The 13,032-nt window shown below is 42.1% G+C and overlaps 1 protein-coding gene across 1 annotated transcript in view; it reads left to right on the plus strand.

Annotated features, from left to right (window-relative positions):
• Galk2 (galactokinase 2) overlaps positions 1 to 13,032 on the plus strand; it is a 109,603-nt gene that overhangs the window by 72,680 nt on the left and 23,891 nt on the right. Inside the window, exon 8 of the mRNA XM_036185838.1 lies at positions 6,928 to 7,138. Coding sequence (XP_036041731.1) covers positions 6,928 to 7,138 — 211 coding nt within the window. The remainder of the gene's footprint in view (positions 1 to 6,927; positions 7,139 to 13,032) is intronic.

Genomic DNA, 13,032 nt, shown 5'->3' on the forward strand with positions numbered 1-13,032 from the left:
AAGCAGTAAACATGGATGTGCAAATGTCTCTACACTATGTTGAGTTAGAGTCCTTTGTGTATATGATCAGGAATGGATGGCTTGATTACATTATAGTTCTATTATCTGTTTAAAAGTTTTTATTAAACTAAAATTTGTATTTTATGTGCATGAGTGTATTGCCTGCATGTATATCTGTATACCATGTGCATGCCTGGTGCCAATAGGCAAGAACAGGGCATCAGATTGATCTCCTGGGACTGGAGTTAGCACCCATGTGGGTGGAAAAGATTTTGTTGTCAATTTGACATAATCTCAACTGGCAGAAGGGAACCTCAGTTAAGGAATTGCCTCCATAGAACTGTCCATTTGGCATATTGGGGCATTTTGTTAATTAATGATTTATGTAGGACGGGCCCAGCCTACTGGGGTGATATCATTCCTAGGCAGGCGGTCCTGGATTGTATAAGAAAGCAAGCTGAGCATGTCATGGAAAGCCAGCTGGTAAGCACAGTTCCTCCATGAACGCTTCAGTCCCCGACTCCAGGTTCCTGTCTTGAGCTCCTGTTCTGGCTTCTCTCAATGATGGGCTGTAAACTGTAAGCTGAGGTAAACCCTCTCCTCCCCAAGCTGGTTTTGGTCATGATGTTTATCACTGCAACAGAAAGCTGTAACATTCACCTGTTGAGAAGGTTGGATGCCTTTTCCATTGGCTAGTTAGTACTACTATTTGCGGTAAGGAAGCAAGAGAAGTGGATTCCGACAGCCCTACCCCTGAGGTCCATGTCTTTGCATGTCTTACCATGCTTTTTTGTTAGATCTCTGGCCATTCTCAGCGAGAGTGTTTTCTTGATGTAGAAAAGTGCCTAGTATTTTAGTTTGTAGACAGGACATCCTGTAAGTACTAGGAAGTTCATATCTTGAGAGCAGCCCAATGAGTGATGGTTGTGATTTAGTGGTAAATACCTGTTTGTCATGCTTTTAGGTAAAGATGCAGCTGAAGTTCCTACATAACAGTCTTTGAAGACCAGCAGGCTCCACGTCAATGCCCCTCCTACCAGCTTCTCTTCCTGTATCACTTCATACTTCTCTAGTGAGACTTGGGCTAACTTGCTTCACAAATCCTGTCCCTCAAAGCCCTGTCTTAGAGAAAAAGCTAACTAGTGTAGTGTCCTAACCTGTTTGTCCCTACCTTTTCCATCACTGTGGACAAAGCATTGTTGCCTGCTTTAAAGTCTGTAGAGCATGGACCAGAACTCAGGACCCTCCCTGAAAGGGGTATCTGATGTGAACCCTTCATGTTTGCTGTGGTGAAAAGGATGTGAGGAATGTTGAAGAACTGCTGTCTCTAAGCTTCTCCATGCTGCTGAGTGGAAAGCTGTGAGGAAGTGACTTGCAACCTTGACTCATGCCCCTGCTTCCAAGACACAAAGTCATGAAGGTAGCCGTGGCAAACTCCCTCAGGTTCTGTCTCTGAGCAAGTGATCTCACCCCCTCTCCTCATCTGCAAGTCATCCCTCTGACCCCTGGGCCAAATTTCTAAGAGCTTAAGTGGCTTTCCTATTTTGCCCCCTCACAGCAACGCAGCAGCTCATGGGCAATGCAGCTGTTGTTCTGAGCATGTGGGAGATTTTAGTCTTTAATTGAAATGCATGCCAACTTGGCTTTGTAGACCTGTTAGCTGAAAGTGAAATGGACATCAGGCTAACAGAAAACTGTGATATTGCTGGGGTGGATTGCACCTCTTCACGTTAGTGTCTGTGTATCCAGGGAAAAGCATCATGGCACTTCCTCTGGAAGTAGCCTGTGGGCTGCAGGCATGCCTTTTGGAGTGGTCATACGAGCCACTGGGCCAGGAGGTTTTTTTCCCAGTGTCTAGGACAACGTGAGTGGTTCAAGTAAAGATGGAGATGGGAACTATCATAGGGAATTGTTTTTTTGTTCCCTTCCTCTTCATTCTTTCCCTTCCTCTTTCCCCCTCTTGCTCCCCCCTCACTCCCCCTGTCTTTCAGAGGAATGCACTTGTCAATACTTTCTACCTTTTTTACTTACTAGTTAGTGATTGTTTGTGTCACTTAATGTCATCTCTTATTTTTAGTAATATTTTTAAATTTAGTATTTGAAAACCTGATGCATTTATACAATCAATGTATTTTGATCATATTTATCCACTACTATCTATCTCTAACTCCTCCTAGTGCTCCCCAACCTGTCTTTCTCCCAACTTCATGTCCTTGTCCTTTTTGTTGTTGTTGTTGTTAAATAACCCCAGTAGTCTAGAACTGAGCACGAGGCTTCCTTTCTGCCTCCTAGCTCTCATAGCCCCGGAAGTTACTCTATAGGTTACTGGGGGAGAACAGGCATGGACAGTCTTACCCAGCTATGAACTCTTGGAACCTCTCAGGCAAGAGGTGCCCACTGAGCAATAGTGGTTCAACTGCTAAGGGGGTAACCAATAAGTCTCTGGTTGTATTTGAGGCCTGCTCCACAAGAATGAATTCATGCCTGGCACTGTAAAGCTGGTCAAAACCTGTGGCTGAGGAAGTCAGGCCCTAGAGGTGAACTTGCTACTGTTGTTTGGCTAAATTGTTATGGTACCAAGCTGCCTTCTAAAAATTCACTTGAAGGAATTATAGATAAATGTTATTTCCTGCCTTAAACAGAGAAGTTTCTTTGCAATGAATGATGGTATAAGCAGAGACTCGTGGTTGCTCAAGGTTGTGAGAATAAGTGATGATTGAGTACACCACCCTAAACTATACATTTATACCAACACTTCCAAGGCTTAGAGATTGTTGCAGAAGAGGAAGTAGAAAGAATGTAAGAGCTGGAATGTAAGGAAAAGGGCTGTGAAATTCTTACCTCTAGGCATGGCATAGTCCAAGAAGTCATAACCTCATAGAAACTATGATTGCTGCTGTGGTCCTATTAACAGTTAATAATGGATTAGAAGGAAATCACAGGGCCCTGTCCTCCTGGCTGGACTATTGGCTACTGATGGTTTGTGTTGGAGAGGCAGTCATTCAGGTGTGTGCCCACTGAGGCTCCCCCCAGGCTCCAGTGAGTAGTTCCAATGCCATGGGCACACAGATGATCCTAGTTAACCTCTGGTTCTCAAAAACAAAAACAAAACAGAACAATAAAAAGAAAAAAACAAAGACATAATTATAGGATAAGGGCTTCTGGGGAGAAGGGGTCTTTAATAGGAGTGGGAAGGAGATTAGAGAGGTCAAGAGGTGCAGTGATCAGGAGGGATTTTATACATACATAAAATTATCAAAGAACAAACTTAATAAAAGTAATAGAGAGAAAATGGGAACAAACACTAAAAAGAAAAAAAATGATGCCCTGTTCTGTGAAATGATTGAACAGAAAAAAAATTATATTGTCTCTGTTCCTAGTTTTTAAAGTCATCCCTTCTAAGTAGCTGAGCCAGGGTGTTTTTTTTTTGTTTTGTTTTGTTTTGTTTTTAAGATGATTAACAAGTTTGAGAGCATCAGCTAGTAACATCTTCAGAAGTGAGCAATCCTAACAAAACTTGCAGCCATCTTTTGGTAAGTCCTGCATCTTGTTCGAAAGGAAGAAAATCAGAACTAAAATCTAAGCATCAAGAAAATAAATAATCCAATTTAAAAGTGGGGTAGAGAACTAAGCAGAGAGTTCTCATAAGATGAAACACAAATGGCTGAGAAACACTTAAAGAAATGTTCAACATACTTAGCCACTAGGAAGTGCAAATTAAAACTACTTTGAGATTTTATCTGATCCCAGGATGGCCAAGGTCAATAAAATAAATGACATCACATTCTGGCAAGGTTGTAGGGAAAAAGAAACACTTATTCATTACTGGTGAGAGTGCAAACTTGTCCAGCAATGTGGAAATCAGGGTGCAGTTCCTTAAGAAGCTGAAAATAGATTTATCTCAAGATCTAGCTATACCACTCTTGAACATATGCCCAAAGGACTCTACATCCTACTACAAAGACACTTGATTATCTATGTTCATTGCTGTTTTATTCATAAGAGCCAGAAATTAGAAAGAGCCTAGATGTCTATCAACTGATGAATGGTTATTGAAAATATGGTACATTTACAACAAATAAATATTATTCAGCTGTTAAGGAAAATGACAATTTCAGGTAAATGGATTGCGCTAGAAAAAATAATCTTGAATGGGCTAACCCAGACTCCACAAGACAAGTATTGTATATTTTCTCTCATATGTGGGTGTTAGCTTTTAGCTTTCAAAATATGTGCTGCAATCTGAATAGCCATAGAGATCAGGTACCTAGTAAGAGACCAGGGAGAAGGAGAGGTTCTTCCTAGGAAGGGGAAATAGAGTGTAGTATTATGGAGAGATGAAGGTGAAACTAGAATAGGAGGATTAGATAGAAGAGAAGGGTAAAGGAGGGAATGTGGGGAGTGGCAACACTAAGAGGACATTTGAAAAGCCATGTGGGAACCTACTACCATAGACGTTCCTAAACTATGCACATATGTAAAAGAAATCCACATGAGTCTCCAAATAACAGGAGTGGCAATGCCCCAAATAGACATCTTATACCACCAAATAAATCCCCCCAGTGCCAGGAATGTTACATCTTATTGAGTCACTGACCAGAGGGGTGCCATGAAACCTCCCCAAACATCATAGGCTATTGCCAGTGCTGTTGCTTTCTCTCTACAACCTGTTCGTAAGGCCCTATTTCAAAGACAACACTTATTTATGTCATAGAACACTTGGAGAAGTGGAGCTGGTGCCCAGCTGGAAGCTTCACCCCTCTTCAGTAGTGTTCTTGGTACTAGAAGGTACTCTGAACACTTCCAGAGGAGAAAGCTAATCATCAATGTCACCCAGCTACAAATCCTGCAACCTACAACAGTGGCCTGCCTACAGTACATGCTGGTGCAATAGTGGTACACGTGTTATGGGAGTAACCAACCACTTTAAAAAAAACAAAAAACAAAAAACCTTATTTAAGGCCCACTCCATGAAATAGAGCCTATCCCTGACACTGCTAAAAGTGCCAAGACCCTGAAACTAGATAGGTCATGGGCCTAGGAAAATGCTTACTACTATTACTCTGCTAAAGGAACACAGTAATAAAATGACTCCTAATTGCATACCCCTATACCTATAGATCAGTGCTTCATTCAGCCCACATCAGAGAAGTTTCTTCTTGCAGTAGGTAGGAATTAACACAGACATCCACAACTGGACAATGTACAGAGTGACGAACTCTGGAGCACTCAATCCTAAATGGGATATCTTCATCAAACCCCTCCTCTCAAGGCTCTGAGATCTATGTGGAAGAGGAGGCAGGAAGATTGTAAGAACCAGAGGTGGTGGGTGACTCAAAGGAAACCATGTTTTCCATATACAACAGGACTGATGCACATATGAATTCACAGCGACTGTGGCAGCATGCACAAACCTGCACAGATTCAGGGTAGACAGGGTCTCAGCACTGAAAAGGAGTAGTGGACATGGGTTCCCACCCTTAACCAAGAAGCTATCTGCAACCAATACCCACTGTCAAAGGGAAAACCAATTTTCTCCAATACAGTCTCATTTGGTATATGAACCACTTTAAAGGACAGACCCCTTGACCAGGAGTAGTTGGCTAACACAAACAAATTCCATGTTTTTTGTGTAGGCTTTTTGTTTCATTTTGGTTTTGTTTTGTTTTGGCATGTTTTTGTCGTACTGATTTTTTGTTCTGATTTTCATTTTGTGTTTTGTGTGTGTGTGTGTTTTTTCTTTTTAAAAGAGAGAGCTTGAAGTTAGGTGGGTAGGGAGATAGGAAGCTGGGAAGGATCTGGGAGGAGTTTGGGGAGAGGAAACATCAAAATATATTGTATGAAAAAAGTTTTTTTAAATAAAGAGGAAAAAAAAGAAAATAAAATGAATACAATGGAAGAGCAGTTCAGATACACAATTTGTTGACTAACCTCTACTTCCTGGCTTTTTTCTTTTTGTACTTGCTGTCTTCACATCTAGACAATGAACTGTTCAGATATTAGAGAGAGAAGAACCTTCTCTCTTTTCTCAGCTATGAAGGGCTGTCAGTGTTTGAGAGAGGGATAATGAGACAAAGGTATTCAGGATTGGACTCCCATGAGATTGTGGGGCTACCTCAAGATGCAACTCGAAACCAAGCTCTTTCTTGAGGGTGGAGGAACATACAGAAATACTACTGCCATGGAGCCAATGTAGGAACTTTTCATAGGGTCGCCAGTGAGATTTTTATTTAAAAGCTGAAACATGACTCTAAGTACTCAGATACTTAGTCATTAGAGATTTTCAAGACTCCCATGATAAACAGGAAGTATTTTAAGCGTCAGGACTGCAGCTGACTCAGGACTAAGGTCAAATGAGATTTGAATAGTTTTCTCCAGACTTAATCTATAAAGTATAGATAGGTTGAATAGAGATAAAAGAGTGAAAATATTCAAGAAAGTTCTAAGGCAGTGGTTCTCAACCTTCCTAATGCTGCAACCCTTTAATACAGTCCCTCATCTTATGGTGACCCCCAATCATAAAATTATTTCATTGCTACTTCAAAACTGAATTTTGCTACTTTTGTGAATTGTAACTTAAGTATCTGATAGGTAGGATATCTGATCTGCAACTCCCAAGGAGTCGTGACCCTCAGGTTGAGAACCACTGCCCTAAGGGATAGAGGTGACAGGCAAAAACAACAAGAGAGGAGTTGTGTGTGTGCACACATGCTCCTCCATGCATTTGCAATGTGTGTGTTTTAAGTGACTGTCATAGAGGTATATTTAATTACTAATACCTGAGCCCACAATGCATTTCCAAGCAATGGTGGGAGACTTGGCTAGTTTGAATGGAAAAAAAAAATTCAAGCTGAGTGTGACTAATTAAAATAGAGAATATTGAATTCTGAAGTAAAACTTCGCCTCTGTCTTTGTTTAAACTCGCAGGTCCTTGCTAAACACAAAGGGCTGCAATGGGATAGAGTCCTGCGGCTAGAAGAAGTGCAGGCCAAACTGGGGGTTAGTCTGCAAGAGATGCTGCTGCTCACAGAGGACACCCTTCATGCGGAACCCTACAGCAGGGAGGAGGTCTGCAGGTACCTGGGAATTAGCCTGGAGGAACTCCGCACACAAATCCTGACTCCAAATACTCAAGATGGTGAGTCTGCTGGAAAACGGTTGGCGTGGCCATTTGCCTCCCACAGATGGGAGTATTCAGACTCCCCATAGATACTATGGATTTAAAATGGCATGTTCAGGAATTTGGAGAACATGTATGCTTTGGCTTGTCTAGGTCTTTAGCTTCCTGCTTACTCATTTATCAACAAACATTTCTTATGTGTATAGCAGGCGTTCTGTGTCTCAGGAGGCTCTCAGCTCTCTAATTCCCTCCTTTGGGGTTTATTTTTCCTATCTGCTTTCTAGTTATATTATTAATATAAAAAGATTAGGTTAGAGTGGTACTTGTAACTGTTCTACTATCACTCTGAACACCAGAAGGTCTTTATTATTATTATTTTTTGCTGGTTGCCTCTGAAGAATGCTGTTTTCATCTAATGGTATCAGGAACAGATAAGGATGGAGTACATTTTATAGGGCCTGTCATGAAGTCTTGGGGTGGTTGTTCCTCTTAGAAGAAAAGGTTTTCTCTTTGTGGGAAGCTAGAGACCTGGACATCTAATTGAGATTTAATTTCCTGTGAGGGGAAGTTAGGGAGGCAACAGAGCCCCATTGCACTGTGCTATTCAGTTGAGCTATACAACTGGCTACTGATCATCTTTTATAGAATTCTGATTTTATCTATCTATCTATCTATCTATCTATCTATCATCTATCTATCTACCATCTATCTATTTACCATCTCTCTATCTGTTCCTTCCTTCCTTCCTTCCTTCCTTCCTTCCTTCCTTCCTTCCTTCCTTCCTTCCTTTCTTTTTGTGTTACTAGGGATTGAATCCAGGACTTCATACATGCTAAGCAAGTGCTGCATCATTAAGCTACATTCCCAGGCCTTTATTGAATTTTTCGAGACAGGATCTCACTGATTTTCCCAGACAGGCCTTGAACTCACCATGGAATCCAAGCTGTCTTATATAGTATTTGCAATTCTCTAGCCCCAGTCTCCAGATCTCAGATCACAGGCCTCTACTACAAGACCTGGCTCCAAAGTAATGTCTTAGGGCTGCAACTGATGACAACTTGGGACAAGATAAGGGGGTGCTTTGAGAGCAGGAACTGTGTTTCGTTTCCTAACATTCTTGTATCGATTGCAGTTCAGACTCAATCTCTTAACAGTGGATGAGCATGCTTGAGTGCTGGCCAAAGCCAGCCTACCATCTGTTTTTGCAAGGAGTTTTTGTTAGACCACAGCAATCTATTTGCTGGGCTTCTTTGGTTCTACAAGAGCTGAGTGTGACACTGAGTAACCCACAAAACCTGAGATGTTTCCTACTTGGCCCTTTGCAGGAAAAGCTTGCTGATTCTTGCTCCAGAAAAACAGTTGACTCAAGTTTTCTCCATTTTGCCATGTAAAGAGGCATTCTGGGAGGTCCTCCCTTAGAGGAGCAACTGTACAATGTACATGAACAGAGCTCAGTGCTGGAGAGACGAGTGTGGTCGTTGAGGTCCACTTGGCAGACCAGAAAGGAGAAGTCTCATTGGCTTTCCTAAGGATGTAGCAGCTACCAAGGGTTAAAGAGCAGATGAATCCCAGGCAGACAGGATGGAAAGTGCAGAGACATGGAGAGGGCTCCATGCAGAGAAGGGGGATAGCAGAGCACGTTTGGAACTCATGCCTGAAGTCAAGAGTGGTATGCTGGGAGGTAGAGGCTGTGGACAGACCCAGCTCACCAAAGCCTTCATAAATAATGCTGTGTATGTGTGTGCTTTCTAGGTGTATTTTCTTTTATATGTGGAATCTGGGATTATAAATACATGCAACAGTGTTTAAGGAAGGAAAGGGACCAGCAGGATGCTGGATAAGAGAGGGTAACGAGGAGTTGGGTATGAACAAAATGCAATGATACACATGTAGGAAAATGTTGTAATGTAACTCATCATTGTGCACACTAATTAAAATTAAAGTTTATTAAATGAAGAAATTGAGTAGAGAATTGGGAGGGAGGGCATCCAGGGAGTCTGACTTTCTTTTTTGACCTAAAACATTGTCTTTTTTAACTTGGCAGATAGGCTGGGGTCAGTTGGGTGAAGTCTTTACCTCCTTGTGTCTCATTAAGTGTCTCCTAGGTATAAGTGCCACACAAGAGTCTGACAAGTATTTGCTAGAATCAGGGCGTTTATCCTGGGGGCCTGGAGGAGATGAGTGGCTTTGGTTCAGAAGAAGGAAGCTTGAGTTTGAGCTGGTTCCTGTAGAAAAACCGTGGCTCCCCTAGAGAGGGTGCTAGGCTGTTGTAGACAGAGTAGAAGCTGAATAAAGGGGGCGCCAGAGGCTGAGTATTCGAGAGTGTGTGCCAGGAAGCACAGTGTGCGGTGCAAGGCAACAGATGTGTTGGCATGGATGCCCATTCAGAAACTAGGTCGCTACATTGAAAAGATAAAGCATAAGCGATGGCTAGACTCTGAGACAGCAAAGAAGAGTTCAGTTAGAGCTGCTGGAGGAAGGAACAGAGGGACGGAGGGAGAAGGGAGGGAATAGCCGAGACAGCAGGGAGGCAAAGCTAAGGCACGGCCCCTTAGGAAGTTAAGGATGGCCTATGAGAAGTAATTTGGGGAGACAAGGTGACAAATTCATTTCTTTTCGTCATTTTTTCCTAGTGCCTGAATAACGATGTAGAGCAGGTGTGTGTCTCAGTAAACCAGTGTGGTTTCAGAGTCGCTGGTGAAGGTGAGGCAGTTGTAGGTGCCGGGAAGGCTCTCTCAGTGATGCTCCAGTCTTCCCTTACTGAGCTTCCCTGAAGGTTCAGAAGCCTTGGGGCTGCCTCAATGTGCTTCGTCTCATGGTAACCTTGGTCCCTTCTGTCCCATCCACCTCTTGAACCTGAGCACAGCCATGAGGACAGTGTTGCCTGGGCTAGCCCATGCCCTTACTTCTTAGAAGCTAGGTCTTGCCTCAGGCTTATACTGCTAAATGACACTGTTTTTCTTATGGGCATTCCTCTTTTTCTGAAAAGACATTTTGACCCTTATGGAAACTCAGTAAAATCTATGCTTTCTCTTTAGACATCTCACCTGACCTCAACTATTTCTGTTTTCATTTTCTCTTTCTGAATCTACCTGTCATTCCTCTTCTCCTTCTTTTACCATTGTTTGGAATAAGTTAATTTCCCAGAACTCCATGGAAAATACAAAGGAAAAATTAATAATTAATATTACTTAAATATTCAGTTTCCCCTTAAAGTACTTTTATTAAAGTGATGCATATTTCATTTTCCCTCTATCCGGACTACCTGTTCCACAGCTTTTATGTATTCCTTTCTATAATTTTTACTAATAATTTACTAATGTTTTGTTTCACCCATTAAGTCTCTGTTGAATGAATTAATCCATTTTGTACTTCTATTATCCTCAAGGGATTTCTCCTTCATTTACTGAATAACATTTTAAAAACTAGGAACAGTTAACACATTGATTCTAGATTCATATAGATTAATATTATTTGATTAAATTTCTAAATCTCGTCATCTTGCTCTGGCTAGTTTTCCAAGTGAGTTTTGAGGACCCGGATCTTTTTTAAAATCTATTTGGTGTTTCCTTCTGAGTTCTTGTTTTGTTTGATCTAAGACTGTAAGCAAGCCTTTCTCTTAACCATTTGGAAGATGGGGCTCTTGCTGAGGTCACTGTACTCAGATTATATTACTGGAGGCAAGGATGACAGCGACTCCTAGCAGAGAGCTCTTGAGGGTGCCCTGCCCTTTCCCAGGGGCGCCCACATTTTGCCATGTCTAGTTTTGACTTGATCTAATTTCCCCAGCTAACTGGCTTGGAGCTTCTGCTAACCAGCCAGACCCCAAAGCCCATGCACAATTGTTATTTCCTTTTTCCAAATTCCTAGTAATTAGATTTAGAAATGTGCAGAGCTATTAAAATTAAACCCACACTCTGAAGGAAAATCCTCAAACCCTTTAGGTGTTTGAAATGGCTGAACTAGGACTGTTAAGAACTACTTGCTGGGCATTGAACACACTGTGATTGTTTAGGTGTGTGCTTTCATGGTCTGGGGGCCTGGAAGCTCAGAGGCCACATTTAGTTCTGAGGGCTGTTTCCTAAGGCATGATGAGAGAGGAAGAGATGCAAGAAGCTAGGGGCAATGTGCAGTGCCAGACACAGGTGATAACACACATCAGGAGACAGAAATTTGTGGAGAAGGTGGGCCCTGCACTAAGAATGGGCTGCTTAGCTTGGAGGTCTGTTTACCTCCAAGTAATGGAGGGAGCATTAGCTGGGAGCATCTGTTTTAGGAGTGTCCCGGGCTATGTTCTGGCTTGGGATGCACTGGCTGAGCAGCTGCACTGTGCTGACCTGGACACCGATTTCATTGTTTGCATGAGCAGCTTCGCTTGTGATCATATACTCGCAAAGTATTGACCCATTGCTTGTTTGACTTCTGATCCTAAGTAATAATAATGACTTTTCATCATGCACAGGGCCCCGGCGTGAGGCTCTTTAGGAAGACACCTAGAACTGACGAGTAGCAACAGCAGCTAAACATGCACAAATACCACAAGACACCTGGGTACTTACTCTGTAGTTCATAGTCTTCACACATATTATCCGCTGTGATATTTGCCTTGAGGCAAATGATAATCCTCCCCTCGCAGATGAGGAAACTGAGCTGAAAGAGGTGTGACCTGTCAGAGGCAATGTGCACCTAACCCTAGTCTCTGACTTCCTCCTATACTCTTTCAGTGTGGGGTTCAGTGTTTGGAAATGGCCCTGGGACATGGTGATTGCTTTCTATATATATATATTCTTATATATATATAAGCACAGTTCTCTGCACTTGGCTTAATGAATGGCTTCTTAGTCCTGGCAACCTGTGACTTGCTTCTGGAGCTGGGGAGTTCACATGGCGTCTTTTCAGCAGCCTATCATTCCAGTAGTCTGGGCACGGTCCAGGAAAACATCTTTGAGTGCACGTGTTTACTTCCTATGGCTTTATTTATTTTTCAAGGTGCTTAGCTTCTGTATAAGAAAATTTCTCAGTAAGACCTTTTAACTAGTAACTGGGCACAATTTCTCAGCACTGTGCCATTTGCATCTGTATGAGTATTATGAATGGATTTGGTGACATTTAATAGATTTTCCCTGAATGCCAACAATAAAACAACCACCCACTGTGTCTGTATGGACATCGGCAGTTCTAACCATATTTAGGTTTAGGCCATTGCTATACATTCATAGCAAAAGTTTGTATGATTTTTAAAGAAATGTCTTTAAGGAAAATGGTTGTTATTATCTTCAGGGTGGATTAAAGTAGGAGACAACAAGAGTGTTTATCTTTATTCTGTCAATCACCAGTGTTGGAACAAGCAAAGAAAACTGGAGACTACCTGAATAAGAAATCAGTATAATATGGCACAGAAATTATAACATGTGGCAAGAAGAAAAAGTATAAACTTCTATAGAATTAACAAATAGCAAGTGATGTGCTTTATAAGGGAATGGAGAGAGTGAGGAGGAAGATGAGGTGGGACATGGGAAATCAGAAAGAGTCTGAGAAATAGAGGGGTTATGTGGGTGGCCACAGAACCTTCCTATGGAAAGCATGTAAGACAAAGCAGCGATACTTGTGTGTACTCACCTGCCACCTTTGTCCTGGGTGTGCTGAGCACGCTGCCCTTGCCTGTCCTCCCAGCATTTTACCAGGTACGATATAAGCACCTAGACAGTAGGGCATCTTACCAGATGTTTCTGAAAGCGAATCATTTTTATCTTTCAAACGCCTCCCTGTAATTTGGAGAGTTCAGGTAGAGTATAGGGTATGTCTTTGAGCACAGGCTTTACTCACTGTAGTCTGTTGTCTTTCAGACTTGCCATGAGCAAGTTGACAGGGGCTTCATGGTTCATGTGGGTAACACTCCTTCTAGGTGCCCA

Source organism: Onychomys torridus, chromosome 4 (assembly GCF_903995425.1).
Source record: "Onychomys torridus chromosome 4, mOncTor1.1, whole genome shotgun sequence".
Classification (NCBI taxonomy): Eukaryota; Metazoa; Chordata; class Mammalia; order Rodentia; family Cricetidae; genus Onychomys; species Onychomys torridus.